Source organism: Telmatherina bonti, assembly GCF_933228915.1.
Source record: "Telmatherina bonti genome assembly, chromosome: 8".
In the NCBI taxonomy this organism is placed as follows: Eukaryota; Metazoa; Chordata; class Actinopteri; order Atheriniformes; family Telmatherinidae; genus Telmatherina; species Telmatherina bonti.
In genome coordinates, this window is record NC_136626.1 from 8,175,437 (window position 1) to 8,194,143 (window position 18,707).

Here is an 18,707-nt window from a genome sequence, read left to right on the forward strand (position 1 = left end):
TGTTTAGAACGGGTCGGAGTCGCCGGTCCTGATGAGCTGTTCAGACAGGCAGCTTTTTGTAAACGCCTCCACGCTGTTTTGCCTGTTCGCGTCTGAACTGTGCCACACACTGAACCACACACAGGAAGATGACAGAAAGGCGGGCTAAAAATACCTCCATTATCTCTGAGCGTATTGAAGATGCCACCAGATTTACTGGAAATGCTTTTTACTCAAGCAGATTAAAGTAGATATCCACAGCACATGGTTGAAGCTAAACGGGGAAATTATGAATTCCAAGAAAAATATGACAATCAGGCTCATAAGGAAGCCTAATAATACATAATAATACATGATAAAGTGGTGATTAGGTGCCAGTAAAAGAGGAAAGACTGGTTGGATTTGCTGCTTTTTCTTCATTTTTAACAGCAACAAACCAATTTTTAACCTCAATAATCACATTTATTAGACGTGCAGTCACACAGGGACTGATGTTAATTTAAGTTTTCTAAAAAAAAAAGAAAAGAATGAATCAGCTGAAGTCAAGCACAACAAGTTAAAGTGTTATCGTTGTTTCGTGCAGATATTTTGAGCCTGATTCAGAAGTGCTCCATGTACGGTATAACAGCTCAGCACGTGGAGACAGCCAATCGTGTGGGATCCATTCGCCTCTGCTCTCTGGCCCTGAACCATCTTTGTCTGGCTGGTATGTCCCTGTCCATGGTCCCATGACCCACGCTGGTCTAAAAATAAACATTCAAGCAGGGTGCTCCGCTGCTAAGGTGACATTACGTAATCCTGAGTGAAGCAGCTCTCGGGGGGCCATGTGCTGTGGACGTATCAAAGGCTTTATGATATCTTGGTTCCCACTAGGAAGTCATCAGGGATGGTTTTAGGATGATGAGATGCAGCAACAGCAGGAGATCTGAAGAAGAAATGCTGCAAAAGCAACCGATGCTCTGAATTCTTCCCTTTTTTTTTCTTTTTTTTTTTTTTTTTACAAGAATGAGCAAATTCTGACAGATCCGTCACAAATCTGTTGCTGTTTTCTTGAGGCTGACATGGGGAACGGAATCAACAAGGTACGGTATCACTATCAATAAGTGGATCTATTTTCAGTCAGAAATCATCCAAAGCTTCATGGATTTTTGTTCCCGTTTTACTGTAGCTGATTTGTGCCCGATGTTTCCGTAGATCCTGCCTGATCTCTACCTTGGCAACATTAAAGGTGAGCCGTTTTGTTTCTTTTCGTGTGAGTAAAGAATTGATTTATTTTCAGGATAATGTAGTAAAGGCTGTTTCAGTTCCTCATGTGGAGGGGCATGTGGTGAACTGCTACGATGAACTCGGTTTCTATAGAGTGGAGAGGTCACAGTTTGAACCTGGATGACTGAAGTCATACTTTGATGAATAAAAAATGTCTTTCACTATTGTTATTTTTTAATTTGTGTGTGTTTGTGTTTTAAGTGTGTGTGTGTGTGTGTGTGTGTGTGTGTGTGTGTGTGTGTGTGTGGTGTGTATCACTTTCTGTCAGCAGCTTGGGGAAATATTATTCTTGGTCGTTGTTGTGAATACGTGAGTGTTGGAGTGGGAGGGGATGTCCCACGGTGTGGGGGTGTCCCTCATGTGAACAACTGCATTCCACACGTTTCCATTAAACCTGCAAATGCATTCTTTTTTTTTTTTTTTTTTTTTTAAATTCCTTGCATACATAAATTTATAACCACACAGGAAATGTCATAAAAATATGGAAGATGTTTTTGTAAACAGCACATGTTCCAGAAATAGCCATCAAATAGGAAATGTGATACTTTTCATGTTAACCGAGCTTCATCTCGGCACATTAAACCGTATTTTGAACATTTTTTTTCTGCACAACAAAGGAAAGTAGGTTGAAATGTAAATTTTGGTTTAGATAGAAAGTGTGCAGTGTTTGAAGTTTTACGTTGAGATTTAATGCATATTTGTCTTTTTTTCCCCCCATAGTATGAAACAGTCACACAACCAAATGCACGTAGGTGGACCCAGCATGCCCATTTTCCCCACACACTTCCACTTCCAAAATAAAGTATTTTAGACTAATATTAACTTCTGTTCTGTGTTTGTGAAACAAATTGGACTCGTTGTGTTTGAAAGTTTGAAAAAAACTTTTATAATGAGGCAGAAATAGTCAGAGCTTCTAACCTGATCTCCACAAATAGAGATTTTTGTTGACAAACAGGCAAAATGCTCTAAGTAGACAGGGAGAAATTAATCTTTCTAGTTAGATGGAATAAAATTGACTAATCATATGTAAACATTGTGTGCAGGGTGAAAGAAAAGATGGGAAAGACTGCAGCTCATGTTTCCAGACTTTTGATTCACAGTATAATAAAGATAACGGAACATTGTGCGATAAAAAAAAATCAAATATTGAATCATAAAAGTTGAATAAATCCTGGTGTTCTGGATGAAAGTTGCAATCCTCCACCGGCCCTCCAGCCTCCTGATGCACACGGTTGCTTCTTAAAACCAGATAACTCCTCCGAGTGAGTTCATAAAGCATATTAGTACGTAATATGGACCAAATATATGATAAAAAATACTTTAAATTAATTCCTGTAACACCTTGTAATGGTCATCAGTCTAATCATCAATAATCTTAATGTTATCAGAACATTAATGGTGCAGTTTTAGCAGGTAAGGTTGCTCTTATTTGTAGTTTAATTTAAAAAAAAAATAAAAAAGGTATCTGTAAGTTGATATTTAGCCAGTTATTATTTGTTATTTAATGGTGAAACCAGCATAGTTCAGGGTTAGTTACTGCTGCTCTACTGAGTAATAGCGTCATTAGCAAATTAGCTAGCTGTCTGCATTATAAATCTAAAGAAGCAAGCTGATATACACATATTTAGGTCTTTTCTAAAAAAAAACAAAAAAAACAACCGAACAAGAAAAGCTCAATGCGCCAGAAGAAACTGACTTCTAAATTTGGTCGAACCCACCTAATGTAAGCCTGCTCATTTAGCTTGTAGCTGTTATCATAACGCTCTTGTTAGTGTTTAAAACAGTGTTTTCTAAAGGAAATTTAATTTCACTCTTAATGTTGATCAGATGACTCATTGTTTTGTGCTTTGACTTTCAGGACAGTGTCAGTTGCCTTTTGTCTTTGGCAGCAGACCACCAAATACTACCAGCCTCAGTGTGACTCAGTGTTTCAGCTGCCTCACAATCCATTCAAATGTTTCTTTCATGAGACACTCGGACACGTCATGACCTCAAAGTCGCTGCCAGACAGTGAATTAAGACTGTATTTTCTGTGCAAATGTTTTAGCCTTCGTATCACTTGTGTTGTTTTCCCTTTTATGTGTTCTGCAACATATTCGAAGACATGAAGGCTTTTTTCTTTCTTCATGAAAATCTCATGTGTGAGCTTGTTAACAAGTTATTTAGACACTATTGCAGTACTATAGTGGGATAACTTTGGACAATTTTTTGCCTTTTAACTCCAACATTTAACCGTTTTTATCAAAGTTAGGAACAGCCTGTCTCATATCAGAGCTGAAAAACTCATCCATCACTTATTTTGGCTGAACTGGTGTAAAAACCATTTGAACTCCTGAATAAGCTACTGGTGGCACCAATACAGACTGCATTTCTCCAGTTTTAGCATCTTTATATTGGCTTCCTGCAAATTTCAGCACAGAATTGAAGAAGTTTTGCCCATCATGTTAAAAAAAAGCCCTGTGATGGACTGGCGACCAGTCCGGGGTGTACCTGCCTCTCGCTCAGTGATTGCTGGGATAGGCTCCAGCTTCCCCAGTTGCACTCAGCGGTTAGGAAAATGGATGACTGGATGTTAAAATACATAAACAAATAATTTACATTGGTGTTATTTGGAGGATCTGTTCTTCTCTGCTCTCAAAGTGAAGCCTTGCTCATAGCTTGCAGAAGGTTAGGGTGACATTTGTTTGTTTTCAGAACCAGCTTCAAGCCTGGAAAGCTCAAGGAAGCCGAACTTCCCTTTTCTCTCTGCATATTTTTAAAACATTTCTGTTTTGATATTTTTCTATTTTTAGGAACCTTCTCCATTCTTTATATTTCATTCATTTATCCTTTATAATGGTTTTTTGCCTTATAAAGCCTTTTGGGTTACACCAGTGGTGGTAAAGTGCTTTAAATATAAATAAATATGTCTTAAGCTGACTTCTTACACACAGTAATGAGGTAAAATTAATTAATTGCATTACTTTGCCTGGCAGCTTCAGTGCAGACCCCTCTTGCTCTTGTATATGTGGCATCATCAACATCCTGCAAACTTGCAGAGCATGAGAAAAAATGCTCAAAGCACATCTGTCCAAGGTAGAAAACATTTGGCTTCCTTTTAAAGAACAAAATTTGATTAAAAGAATTACTGTTTCTTGCTTTTGGGCCAAGCTGTTGGACTGTTTTAGAAACACTGGTTTTCCGGTTTTTCTTTCAGTTCAAAACAAGAGCAAAACTTTTAAGCCATAAAGCCACATTTGCTTGGAAGAGATTTGAGGAGGGGGGTTGTTGGTGGGTAGAAAATGCTTAATTTAGCTTAGAGCTTACATGCTGTTATTTGTGATTGGGTACAAGGTTTAATTTGGATTTCTTGACTTTCTTTGCGATCCGCAGATGCACGAGACAGGGAGCTGCTGGCACTGCACAACATCACCCACATCCTGTCGATCCATGACACAGCTGCACCCGTCCTGGAGGTGAGGCCACTTATTTCTGTGTCTTACATCGGCCTGCACGACCCCTGACCCCCCCAAATCAGTCCAGTCATACGGTACACAGTGTTCTTTAAAGCCACGAGTGTCGCCTCCCCTGGTCCCCACGGATCAGGACTCATTCTGAAAGTGTAAAATGCTGCGTTCAGCTCTGAGGTGCCACAATGTCTCCTTTGAGTTTAAACCCTTTGAACAGCTGTTTCTACAAGTTTATGACCCTGCATGGAAAAAATATGTAGAAGTTCCTCAAAATCAGCTCTGAAATTGTTTATTTTTATTGGCTACTTGATTTATATATGAACCCCCTCATACCTAATCTCCACTGCACCCTTCTCACCTCCTGATTTATTCAGTTCAGTGAGGAATATGTCATTTTCTTTAGCAAGGCTTTAGAAATAGACCACTTCAAATGGAGTGAAAGTCAGAAGTTCACATTTTCAATTTTGTGTCGGTCATAAGACGAGAAATTCTCAGGTTTCACTAAATGAAGTTTTCTGATTGACTGGTGAACGTATGAAAATCTACATGTCATTTTCAGTTGATGCAGCTGCTGATATCGGTGAAACTGTATGTCATATGTTTTTCACATGAGATGCTTTTAGCTCTGCAGCTTGACGTCCATCAAGTGTTGAAAGTGGAACTGCATAAAAAAAAAACCTTTCTGGCCTTTCAATGCTGCATTTAGATGTGACAGTTTGGGTATGAAAGTATTGGAAATGTGTGTTTTTTCCCCCCATCTGTTACAGGTTAAAGATTAAATGAGCTCTTCTGTGCAATATTTAATTCTTCTACATTATTTCAACATACTTCTCTGTCAAAGTTTTATGTCAATACAAAAATTGTTGAGTGCAACAGGCTTTTTAAAGCGTATAAATCCAGAAATATTCATTAAATCATCCCCCTTATAACAGATTTATTGATTAAGATGTCATTCTAATCCAGAGAAAGCGCTTCGTCCATGGAATTTACCTCCAGTCCTCCTCATCGGATGCATTTAAAAAAAAACAACATATTGAATCCGTCTGACGTCCTCAGTGTCCGCTTTCACAACTTTCATCTTTTCTTGTTGAAAGCGATCATGAAAAGAGCGCAGAGATTTCTCTACACTTTCTCCATCCATGCTAGAATGTTTCATTGAACAGTGAAGAGAAACAGCAACCTGTGTTTACAGTATCACTACCCAAACTGGTCAACCACCAAAACTTTTTAAAGGTTTTAGGCTTGAAATCATGTCTGGGCCCACGCACATCCTCTGAGCTGCTCCCACAGCCCTGCAGCACTTTCTTAATCCCAAATAAGAATCTTGCACTAAAATTTAAGATGCAGCTTCGTTAGGTCTGTGGCTTGAGAATGACTCAGGTCTGCTTTAGACCAAGTAGCCAGATGGGATGGTTAATTTGCATACCTAACAGTCAAACTGCTGACTGATTGATTTCTTGGAAGACAGCATGATGGTTCCTGAGAGAGGAAGGTAAAATTTGCAACCGCTAAGTCTCTAAGGTCGGATGTGCCACTTACTGTACGCAGTGTGGCCTTAATTAACATACTGCAAAAAACGATGAGGTCATTTCTATTAAACTGTTAAGAAAATAACTGCATGTACCTGCTTTTTCCATGCAGAATGTTGAGCAGCGTATTCATGATTTCGGTGTATCAGGGCTAGATTTCACTAAGACAAACATGAGTCACATCAGTTACAAGATGTTTGATCGATGGCGATAAGATAAAAGAAACCTTTTCAATGACTGTTTCCACGCCCTGACACTTTCTGTCATCGCTCCAAGGTGCATCTCTTGACAGCATGTTGGTTAGTGGTTTCAAATGTGTGCGCTGGCCTGTCTGGAGCACTTCCAGGACTCAGTGTGTCCCAGAGGACTCAGGGGTTTTTGCACCGGTGCAGTCATACCAGGACGAGGTGGTTTCTGGTCAGTGTGTGTACCGTCAGCTGCCAGGTGCACAGAAATGCACTCAGAACACACACACACACGCGCACGCATGCAGACATCCATGCACACTTCATTATGTCAGGACCCAACAAACCGGCAGGGTCAGAGGGGGGAAACAGGAAGTGTGTCAGGCCCACTTCATTTGCAAACAAATGACCCACTATGAACTGTAAAGTGAATTTTTTGCACTGCAGGACATGACGTACCTCTGCATATCTGCTGCTGACCACTCAAAGCAAAATCTGTGAGTACTTCAGATAAATCACCATAAGTCTATTTTCCCTTTAATGTGGTCATTATTTATGGATGTGAAGGCAGACTGAATGAGTGTTTAATATGATATTTTCACCAGGATTCAGTATTTCAGAGACAGCATCATGTTCATCCACGAGTCCCGCCTGAAAGGGGAGGGCTGCCTCGTGCACTGGTGAGCGGAACTATTATTTATTAATTTTTATCTTTGTATTTAAGACGCTGAAGCAATGCTTGCATTAAAAACAAACAAACCAAAAAAAAAAGGAATATTCGCCTTTCATGCAATAATTTAAAAGCTTTTTTTTAGTGAATTTCATAAAAAAATATGGTAGAGGACTCATATCATTCACACACAGGGAACATTTTGCTCCATAATGAGAATTTGCCGTGGGGGGGGGGGGGGGGGGGGGGGGGATATCACACACTGGAGGTCTTCATATGTTTCTGACATAGCTCTCATTTTCAACCACAGCAAAAAGGAGCTGTCTGGCAGGCAATTTGGTTCAAACGTTCATGGTAAATTTCATCACCTTTCATCTTTTCTCATATCAAACATGCAAAATCAGGCATTTAACCACAGCTTCAGGAGAAAAGTGGTTTAGGGGTTTCAGTTCTTTGTACAGTGAAGCAGAGAGTGTGAGTGTGAGAGGATTGTTACCACTGTGAGGGTCTGTGATCTCAGTGTGGCAGGAGTGTCCCGCAGCGTGACTCTGGTGGTGGCCTACATCATGACGGTGACGGGGCGTGGCTGGGTGGAGTCGCTGGCTGCGGTGAGGTCAGCGAGGCCCTGCGCTGGGCCAAACCTGGGCTTCCTGCGGCAGCTGGAAGAGTTTGAAAACATGGAGCTGACAGAGGTGAGGAATTATATTTAATTACATTTTTTTTCTCCTAAAAATCTGTTTGTTTGCAATCATTAACAACCTCTCTGTGCACGGGCACTGGATTTGCACTACACGTGATGCAGTAGAAAAGTATTAGTGCAAAACGAAGCATTCAGTTATGTTATTGCTCTTATGCACATGAAGAAGCCTCTGTATGAACACATCTGAAACCATAAAAACTGATTCTTTTTTCAGGATGCCTCTGGCTCTGACAGTTATGACACACTCAGACACCATGTTAAGCATCTAATCCATACATATTCATCCCCTTCGTTGTGAAACTTGTGACGTGGCTCCTATTTTTATCAGCAATCCTTCAGATGCGTCTACAGTTTCACTGGAGTCCACCTGCCTCTAATTTAATTTACAGGACATAATTAAGCGAGCACACATATGTCTGTATACGGTGTCACAGTTGATGGCATTCGTCAGAGTGAAAACCAAGACAAAGTTCAGAGGACTGCGTGCAAGAAACAAATCTAATAAAGTTTAAAACAGAAAAGAAAATCTGCAGCTGCATATCGATGGGATAGAATTAGAAGTTCATGAAGTTCCTAGGTGTTAGACTGGAAGACAGAATCAGCTGGAAATCTCATGGTGTTTACATAAACCTCATGTAGCCTCTTCATTTTTAGTAAAGCAAAACACATTTAGGATGATAAATATTACAAGGATAATAAATGTCACTGCTGCTAATCACACTAACCACACTGACTTCCGGTCGCAGCACGCATCAAATTCAAAGCTTCTGGTTTACAAAACAATAACTCAAACGGCTCCCATCTACCTTCACTCCTTCATCCAGACCTACACCACCTCTCCACAGCTATGTTCCACCAGTGAAAGACACCTTGTGTTACCACCAATACGTGAGACTAAATCACCAGCCAGACTCTTTTATGGTGGAATGATCTCCCAAACTCTGTCCGCTCTGCAGAGTCCCTGTCTGCTTTTAAGAGCAAGCTGAAGACTCAGCTCTTCAAGGAGCACTTCAACACTTAGTTTAGCTATATTTGTGAGAAAGTTGGAGAATTTAGCCCAGTTCTTTGCAACAAATTTCATGGTATTTATTCTTTGTATTTTAACGTGGGTAATATTGTGGGGTTGGATTCCAGCAGTCCACCAGCATGATGTCCTCTACTGTTTAAATTTTGTGCTTGTGTTGTTCCCACTCTATGTAAGTCGCTTTGGATAAAAGTGTCTGCTAAATGACTGTAGAATAGAATAGAATAGAATAGAATAGAATAGAATAGATCACTCCATATTGCATATTTTTCTTTGGTATCTTCATATTTAAATTGCTGTGTAAAGTCTGAGGTATTAGTTATAGATGTTCATTATCTTCACTGTTCATACAGAGCGGAGCAGAATATTCATACTGCAGGTTACTTAGACTAGGGTGTCCAAAGTTGGTCCTAGAAGGTAAAAGTCCTGCAGGTTTTCCACGTTTCCCTTTTCCAATACATTAATCGGATGCAACAGCAACTGTTTTATTTGAGTCAGGTGTGTTGGAGCAGGGATGCATGGAAAATATGCAGGATTGTGGTCCTCGAGGACTGGCGCTGGACACCCCTGATTTAGAGCATATTATTATCCTTAAGGTCAAATACATTAAAAATTATCTGTTTCATTTAAACTCCTCAGTATTTATGTAAAAAAAAAAAAAAAAAACCAGACTAATTCCAGATAATATCCTAAAACTGTTTGCTAAAAGAGAGAAATTAAAGTTAAATTCAGGGAAAATGTAAACTTCAAACATCCAGTTTTAAGGAGGTTTAGCGTTTCTGTAAGTATGGACATGCTTTGCTGTTTCTGGCTTGTATACAGCTACATACCTGAATGTAGATATGTGTGTAGCTCTGTGTGGACTATACATGTTTGGGTGCAAACAGGGGCTGGTTTACTGGTCAAGGGGTGGAAATGAAATAAGCTTAAGCTTCATCCCACTTCCTTTGAGCATGTTATCTGACAAGACAGTTGTACAGTAATATTAGTTTTATTCAACATAATGCAACATGCTGGATTACTCTCAAACAGAGGAAATCTCAATGCTCATCCATAAATCAGAGTTCCTCTGTAAACCAAGTTTAATTTGTTCAAGTGTAATCTGATGGTGTCTCTACTGGGTTTTATTTCAGTCAACCGGCATGTTATGAAAACAGTTATACTTAATTGAAGAAGATTTGGTTTAAAATATACTTTATTGGTCACATGCACCATTTTACATGGTACATTGTGCAGAGAAATGCATTTTTACACCTGCTGATGAAGAAATGACCACACAAAATAAAGATAATATGCTTACAGGAGGAGTAATAACATAAAATACTAATCATGATGATAAAAATATAAGATTTAAATGTCATTTTATGAAATATGCAGGTATTGTGGAAATTGTGCTAGATTTCATCTATGACACTGATTTAGCAAGTGTGTAGCTTTAATAAAAAAAAAAAAAAATCTTCATCCTCTTGTAATGTGGATGAAGGACAGGAGGGATGTTTTGTCATATAAAGAGAAAACAAACAAAAAGCTTTGCAATAAAATAAACTAAAACATACACAGAGTCAAGAGAATCCTAATAAAAAGCCCGTTTGAATTAAAAACATCTTCACCTGCTTTTTTTAGTCTAAGCATCGAGACGCAGCTCATTCCGGAGTCTGAAAGGTTTGATCTGGTCTTAAAGATTAAATAGTCAGTTTGACCAAAGTGGATTGAATCGGATTGAACGGTTGATTCGTCTGAATTTGTGCATTATAAATAAAGCTGAAATGAACAAAAAACACAACACTGAACATCATCCTCACAGTCAAACACGGCAGTGGGCATGTTGTGTGGCTTTCATCCTCGCAGAAGAGATAAGAGACTGATATACAAAGAATGCTTAGAGGTGATGCTTCATTAAACCTCCAGTTAAAGTTCACATGAGAAGAAGACGCAGAAGTGGCTTCAGGAAGACTAAAATCCCTCCAAAGACCAAGACTCTGGACTGGGACTAAGAGAGGATTCAAATACCTTCTCAGATTGAATGTTTCCACCAAGACAAAACAAGAAACATGCAAAACTTCTATTTCCTTTGTAGGAAGATTTGAAGCTTCCAGTTGAAGGTTTGAACACTTAAGAAAAACAGGAAGCATCAGTTTTTTCCTTTTGGTTAAACACTGAAAATTTCCTCTGGAATACAGAGATTCTTAGAAATTGAGTAAAATCTGAAAAAAAAAGTTCTTTAAACCATCATTTATGCTGCATTTCATTCTTTTATTGACATATTTCTGATCCCTCTGCTGTCCTTTCAGTATCGAGCCTGGTGGGAGGAGCGGTACGGGAAGAACCCGTTAAACGATGATGAGGAGATCCAGAAACTTTTAACTCGGAAATCCGCCAACAGCAGCAGTGATGCTGTGACAGCCAGCATCACTCCAGCAGTGGCCACAAGTGGCACCTGAGCAACACCCGGCAACCTCAGCGACCCTGAAGTCAAGCAGCCGAGGACGGACGGCCTCTGCTCCGATTGGCTCATCTCTGATCCGGGAGCTGTCTGCTTAAAACTTCTATCAACGTGATAGGCTGAATGTCTCGCAGATTAGCTGCACAGGCATGTGATGGGGGGGTAGGAGGGGGGATTTTATATCACTGTCGTCAGTCCCCTTCGTCATATCATGTCCTTGCCTGTAACTGTCAAAACAACATGCAAGGGCAGCCAAGCGCGACACCAAGGAAATATGTACATACAGTCCTGAGTGTGAGCGCACATTTAGCGGTGTACATTCCCTCTGTCAGTTATGTTATGCTGCGTCTTACTCGAAATATAACATTTACTTCCTACAGACAGCATGCAGACCGGCAAGCCCTGCATTTCTCAGTAAATCAGTAAACTAGGTACTATTTTTTCTTGTATTCATTGCAGCATTATTCCTTGTTTTCAGATGTGATGTTTGATTTTCCTGCTAACACATTGTTCAAATGATTAAAACATGAATTAGCATTTGTTTGATTAAACCTACATTTCTGTGAAGACTTTGGCTGAACGGGTTAAAACTGGGATGGAAGGAGTTTTCATTTACTGTAGTAGAAACCACAGTACAAATATACTGCATTAAAGTTCCTAATAAAGTACAAGTACAGAACGTGTTGTGAGATGATTACTCAGGATGTTCCACTGCAAAATCTTTGCCCTTTAAGAATCTCTGCGTAATTTTGGAGGTTTGGAGGAAAAATTGATGTAGGAACTCGTGTCACAAAACCCAAGAGACCTAAGAGCGCACAGCTTTTTGTGAGGTGTCACAAGCCAAAAACTTTCTTAAAATAATCATTTTCTTATTTTAAATCACTGGTTTTATGTCAAATTCCAACTATTCAGCTCAGTAAATGTAATTTAATTATAAAAGTAGAGGAAGAAAAACTTGAAAGAACGATGTATAAACAAGTATAGCTGTACTGACAGTTGCAACAGATGGAGGTCACAGATTGTTTAAAGTGTCACAACTTGTGCAGTAAAATAAATTTACTCAGGTGATGGAGGCTACTTTGTTATTTTGGTACTTCTTCACTCCAGGAGCAGTAATGATTTTTCTCCACTACATACTTTCTATTCTTAGTACCTGATACTTGTCATTATAAACATCCCACACAACTAAAATGACAAAGTCATTCAGATTGTTGAGATCGCACACACACACACACACACACACACACACACACACACACACACACACACACACACACACACACACACACACACACACACACCTAATAAATAAACAGATAAAATGTCATATTAATATATAAATATTAAATTATTAATTAAAAAGGTATAAGAATAAAACATGTTTCTCTTGTAAGTAATGCAGTTTTTTTTCCTACCCAATTTTCCTGAATTCATACCAACATGATCCAGAATTTAATTAGATATTTTTTAGCAATTTCTTTTGTAGTTTTCCTACTTTTAGAGATAATTTTGAACATTTTCTCAAAGCTTCCCCTCAGTCTTGCTCAATAATCTTAAGCGTTTGTTCTGTTTGGACTTCTACAAATAATTAGTTTATGAATTAGTTTATTAATTAATTAGTTTATTAATTTATACCAACATGATCCAAGCATTTAATTGGAGACATTTTTAATAATTTTATTTGTAGTTTTGCTACTTTTAGAGATAATTTTGAACATTTTCTCAAAGCTTCCCTTTAGTCTGGCTCAATAATCTTCAGCGTTTGTTCTGTTTGAACTTTAAGAAATAATAAATTCCAGCCGAGTCCGTGTTTCTTTCTCTACTTGCTGAGTTTTTAATGAATTTCTCTGTAAATATCCAGCGAGGCTTTGTGAAGAAACGACGCGGTGTTTATAATAACCTGATGAGTGTGTGTTTTTATCTTCCAGTGTGAACAAACAGATGTTTTTGTGCAGGACCACTCCACAGCAGCTTTTCGTGAAACTTTATCATTTCACAGAATTGTTTTCGTCTCCGTCCTCTGGTTTTCCACGTGCGGTGTGTGAGGCTTGTGACTGACGCTGGCAGGGTTTCCCCCGGTGTCTTACTGGAGATCGGCCGCTGTGTGGCTGATAAACTTCGCAGGAGAGAAGCGCGCGGCTGCAGCAGGTGCGCCCTCCTCAGCATCCGCGTCTCCGCCCCCTCCTCCGCCCCACGCCGGCGGGGATTTAAGCGGGCCCGCCGGATGGATGAGGGCTTTCTGACTGACTGATTTCAAAACTTGACGGGTTTCGCCAGTGAACAGGTAAGGCAACTTTGGTTCGCTTCCAGGGCGCATTTTCCAGCCAACTTCAATCTGCGTGGGAGCTTAACATTATAACACTGCATTTTTCACTGTGCGTGGACAGACTCCTGCTTCTTATGAAAAAACCTACACTAAATTCAAATGACAAAAAGCCCACAGATGAGCTCCTGGCGTGGCATTGTAGGGGCTAACTGCATGCGTCTGTTTGCGCAGAGATGAACCCTGACGTGGATTACTCCGGATCCGGCAGCAGCGGCAACGGAAAGCTGCGCCAGTGGCTCATCGAGCAGGTGGACTGCGGGAAATATCCCGGTCTGGTCTGGGAGAACGAAGACAAGACCATCTTCAGGATACCGTGGAAACACGCCGGAAAGCAGGACTACAACCGGGATGAGGATGCCGCGCTTTTTAAGGTAGGAAGCTGCGCTCCGTTAACATGAACTGAGACTTTGTGCAGAGAAAGTTGACTTTTCATGGGTTTAAAATGTCGATCTCTTAATAATTATTCATGTTTTATTACACAGCATGATCTCATAATCTATATAGTTCCAAAAATATTCATAGTTTCTGAACTTTTTAGAGCAGGTTACACATCTGTTTGCGTTATTGGTTGGTGTGTGTGCAGAATATTTTACTCATCATGAATCATTTGGAGCAGACTGTGAGCATGTGGGTTATGGAAAGTTTTTCTATACACGAAAAAAATACCACCTCAGTCTGTCAAAACAGGACAGTTTAGTAGCACACAAGGAAAAATAGGAAATATGGAAAATCAAACTGTGGATATATCTGCTTTTTTTTTTTTTTTCCTAAAAGAAAATCAGACGTTTTGCTTTGTTAGGATGAATATCAACTTGCTTCCACTGAAGTTTTACAACTGAAACATTGTTCCTTTTCATCCTATTTGTACCCATGTTCAGGCATGGGCGCTGTTTAAAGGCAAGTTTCGGGAGGGGATCGACAAACCGGACCCTCCAACCTGGAAGACTCGCCTCCGCTGCGCCCTCAACAAGAGCAATGACTTTGAGGAGCTTGTGGAGAGAAGCCAACTGGACATCTCAGATCCCTACAAAGTCTACCGCATCATCCCAGAGGGCGCCAAGAAAAGTCTGTCCACCTAAAACCCCTTTTGTAACAGCATGACTTTAACATTTAAAATAATAAGCATTGCTATTGTCGCAGTCCAACTTTGTGTGACCAAACTTCAGCAGGTCATGCTGTATGATGTGATCACATGTGGACCTGAGGGTCATGAATTTGAAGCTGACCATGTCCAACAGACTGCTAAAGTGAAGTTGTTTAACTTTTCTGTCTTGCATGTAGGACCCAGACAGGAGGACAGTCCCCTGAGTCCAGTGAGCTTCCAGATGCACCCCTCCTTCCCCACCGGGCCGACTCAGGTGATTTTCATATGCATGAAAATGAGTGAGGGTGGAGCGTGACATATTGTGCATGCATGAATGAGTTTACAGACACCAGCAGTTTGGTGAAGAAAGGCTGCATGTTTCTGATATGATGATTAATGCTAACATCACGTGGCAGAGAAAACAATGCACTTACATTACAGTAATCTACTTAACTTTTAGCAGTAATGAGTGATTATCACTGACTGTCAAATGCAGTGTTTTATTGCACCTTTTTTGTGGGTTTTTTTTTCCATTCTTTTTATCTTACGTTTAAAAGGTAACTGTATGTTTTAGCCACATGGTTGAAAAGATCTGAAGTGGAAAAAAGATGTTATGACATTATTATGTAAGGTACCATTTTGGTACCTATGGGTGAAAATAAGTTTGTTTTTAAAAAGGGTTCAAATGTTCAACTATTTTCTTTGGATTTGCTGTAATTTAATTTGAAACATGGAAGACAAAAGACCCGTTTGTGCTTCTTTCTGTAGATGTCACAGTACATACCCAGTTCTGAATGCAGCTGGAGAGACTACTGCCAGGAGCAGGCGTCCCTACCTGAGCTGTCCTTTGCTCAGTGTCCCTGTCCCCCTCGCAGCCTTCAATGGCAGCCCTCCTCAATGGAAAATGGTATATAAATCAGAGCTAGCATCCTCATTAGTTTCAGCACTTTTTCGTGCTTGTGCTGAGCTCCTGTTTGTTCCTTTGTGCAGGGTACCAGCTCAGAGCCTCCATTTACTCGTACGGTCCTGCAGACAGCCAGCCCTCGCCTTTCTCACTGGACACAAGCATCAGATCAGCGGAGGCACTCTCAGGTACTCAAAACTTGTTTTATCTCACCATTTTTCACTGCTTGTCCCAAACCAACAGGGGTTTTTGTCTCTGTCAGAAACACCTTCCTATGCACGCTGTTCTTCCTTAACTTGTCAACAACAGATTTGAACTGCAGCATTTTTAACCAATCAGAGGACGCAGGGCCTTAAAGAGACAGGAGCCAAAACAAAGTGTTTCAGACAGAAGCAGAAGATCTATCAGTGTCACTTCTTTACATTAAACATGGAAACATATTCACTAAAGTGCCTGAATGTAAAATAATGTACTTGATAAGTTGTATATTGTATACATTGTATTGTTATATATGTATAAAATATATCAATACAATATATACATAATATATATAACATGCTTGTTAAGATTTATACTGACTAACCTCATGAAGATGGAATAAAGGATTAGAGGTAAAAGATACGGAAGCTGAGCGCAGTCGTTCCTGCATTTGTTTATTTTAATTTAATTATTTGTTGTTTTGAAATGATAAAGTTAGTTTTCACAAGATAACAGGTTAGTTTACCATATTTTGTGAAGTTACTTTGTTTTCTTGAGGTAACTACTTCTGATAACATGACATCACAAGATAATAAGCTTTATTTTATTTGCATCACAAAATGATGAAGGTGAACTAATGTGGCGCTCTGTCTGTCTGTGGTTTGATTGGTGCATAATTTTTTTTTTTTTTTAATGTATTATGCAACTTTATTAAGATCCAACTTCCTTCTAGTAGCAAGAAAAGACTGGAGAGCTTTAACGAAACTGAAATAAATCCATTCTCCTGACAGAGACATTATACAATGCTAGCTTTAGATTAGGTTTTTTTAAAAAAAATATTTCTAAAACAAAAAGTCAATTTTAAATAAAATATGAAGGGGTACCGTGTTTTAGAAACACTTTATAATAACCCAGAACACAGAGATGATGGAACCTCAGAGAACTGAACTATAATACAAATCTTATCTCAAAGATCTCGTTTCCTCGATTCTGGATCAGTCTGCAGTCGCTCATGTTTTACCTGGATGACGCCGCTGGCCAGAGAACTTAAAGGTGGAAAACAGATGATTTGTCAAAAAAATTAATGTTAATCTTTTTCAACTTGCTGCACATGCAAAATTATTACAAAAAAGCACGAGTCTTCACTGCTGTAAACTTGATCCAACAGTGAAACCAATGCAGGACTTCTATCCAAATCCAAACACTCAAATATTTGACTTTTCTTTGGATGAAAGCTCCAAACCTGCAGGAGCTTGTAGAGAATTCATTTAGATGAATGAGATGCATTAAAGTATGAGGACTCACCCTCTACCTGCATCCTTCTCTCTTCCACCCAGACTTCCGCCTTCATGTATCGGTGTATTTACGTGACACTCTGGTGAGGGAAGTGACCACATCCAGTCCAGAAGGCTGCCAGATCACCCCATGCTCCCCAGAGAAGCACTACCTGACGCCCGGAGTCCCTGAGGTGGTGCCCCTGCCCGTGGACAGCCTCTCAGCTCAGAGGAGGCCAGATGAGTGTCCTCCGAGTCCGCCATCCGAGCTGGAGCGGGGAGTCCTACTGTGGATGGGTCCAGATGGGCTCTACGCACGCAGGCTGTGTCAGAGCAGAGTGTACTGGCAGGGAGGCCTGTCGCCGTATGGAGACAAACCCAACAAGCTGGAGAGAGAGGTCACCTGTAAACTGCTCCACACACAGGACTACCTCACAGGTAAGAAGGCAGGAACTGACAGTTCATCCAAGCCAAAGATCATTTACAGATTTTTACACAAGTCATGATGTTAAAATCTTGACCCAGTGGGTTTGATATTGGACAACTGGGCTGAAAATTGCACTGGTTTGCAAATTTTTTTACATTGAGCAAAGGAAACCAAAACCTTTTTTATGATTACTTTTTGATTAGTTTTTTTTTTTACTGTCACATGACTTAGTAAGATGAAAAGTATGGCTGAATTCCCAGCACCTTAAAAACATCCAGGAAATGGGGTGACTTTCTTTTCTTGATAAACTGACAGTCACATGACTTGTAACTCTGCCACATCATCCCCACCCACATGCTATGACAGCCCCAGCTGTGACTGACAGCTAATTGCATTTGCATAACTAGTGTGACCAGGACTTTCCATTCGATTCACCCCAAATGTCATGTCACGTTAAAGTGAAATTCTAGTGAATTCATTTGCCTGTTAAGTTATATTTTAGATAGCAGAGGCTAATCTTGATGTGACCTTATCTGTTTCCCACCAATCAGAACTTCAGAGCTATGGGCTCCACGGTCGGCCACTGTCTCGTTTCCAGGTCCTGCTAAGTTTTGGAGATGAGTGCCTGGATCCACAGAGGCAAAGACGAACCCTCACTGTCCAGGTGACTGCTGCCCCCCCCCCCCCCCCCCTCTCATGTTTAACCTGAACTCCAACCTATTCTGTGAAATCTACTTGGAGGGTCTGTGGTCAGAGTCAATATGAAGACTAGAATTTGATATTGAAACTTTCAATTATATTTTGAAAACTAAATAGTAGAATTGGAAAGTTAAAACCTAAGATTTGAAAATCTGCAGGAACTTCCTGATAGTTGTGTTTGAAGTCTATTTTTAGATTTAAGATCAGAAAACAGAGATGTTGTTTCTGAGCCTGGTTCCCAAGCTCAGAAACTCTGCCAACATCTTTGTTATTTGCAGCAAAAAAAAGTAAAGGCAATCAGGCGGAATTTTAACTCTGAAAGACACAAACCAAGTATGCAACTGAGGTTCAACCAAACCATTCAACAGCGTGTTTTCACTTTCTAAACTTGCAAGTAATGGACTAGTCTGAATTTGGAAAAATCACTTTATTATCACAGCTAATATCTACAGATAAACGCCTTAATGACAGAAAAAACGCTAAATATTTCCCTTGTTTGCTTTATTTGGGAAACAAAACTATTCACTGCAACCAAAATGGATAGATACAC

The 18,707-nt window shown here is 39.8% G+C and overlaps 2 protein-coding genes across 3 annotated transcripts in view; both read left to right on the top strand.

Annotated features, from left to right (window-relative positions):
* Window positions 1-807: 807 nt before the first annotated feature.
* LOC306759316 (dual specificity protein phosphatase 22-B-like) lies at window positions 808-12,144 on the top strand. Of its 2 annotated transcripts, XM_079244905.1 has the most exons (7): window positions 812-1,061; window positions 1,174-1,207; window positions 4,618-4,700; window positions 6,856-6,905; window positions 7,014-7,088; window positions 7,599-7,770; window positions 11,094-12,142. In XM_079244905.1, exons 1-7 carry the CDS (start codon window positions 1,041-1,043, stop codon window positions 11,241-11,243), a joined length of 585 nt encoding a protein of 194 aa, XP_079101031.1. In that variant the 5' UTR covers window positions 812-1,040; the 3' UTR covers window positions 11,244-12,142. The 2 variants fall into 2 exon arrangements, with proteins under 2 accessions (XP_079101032.1, XP_079101031.1); XM_079244906.1 differs by lacking the exon at window positions 6,856-6,905 and having other exon boundaries at window positions 808-1,061; window positions 7,021-7,088; window positions 11,094-12,144.
* A 1,600-nt stretch (window positions 12,145-13,744) lies between these two features.
* LOC306759312 (interferon regulatory factor 4-like) overlaps window positions 13,745-18,707 on the top strand; it is a gene marked incomplete at both ends in the record, with an annotated part of 5,467 nt that continues 504 nt past the window's right edge. The window contains 7 exons of the mRNA XM_079244901.1: window positions 13,745-13,942; window positions 14,450-14,636; window positions 14,853-14,929; window positions 15,424-15,562; window positions 15,646-15,747; window positions 17,095-17,469; window positions 18,010-18,122. Coding sequence (XP_079101027.1) covers window positions 13,745-13,942; window positions 14,450-14,636; window positions 14,853-14,929; window positions 15,424-15,562; window positions 15,646-15,747; window positions 17,095-17,469; window positions 18,010-18,122 — 1,191 coding nt within the window. The remainder of the gene's footprint in view (window positions 13,943-14,449; window positions 14,637-14,852; window positions 14,930-15,423; window positions 15,563-15,645; window positions 15,748-17,094; window positions 17,470-18,009; window positions 18,123-18,707) is intronic.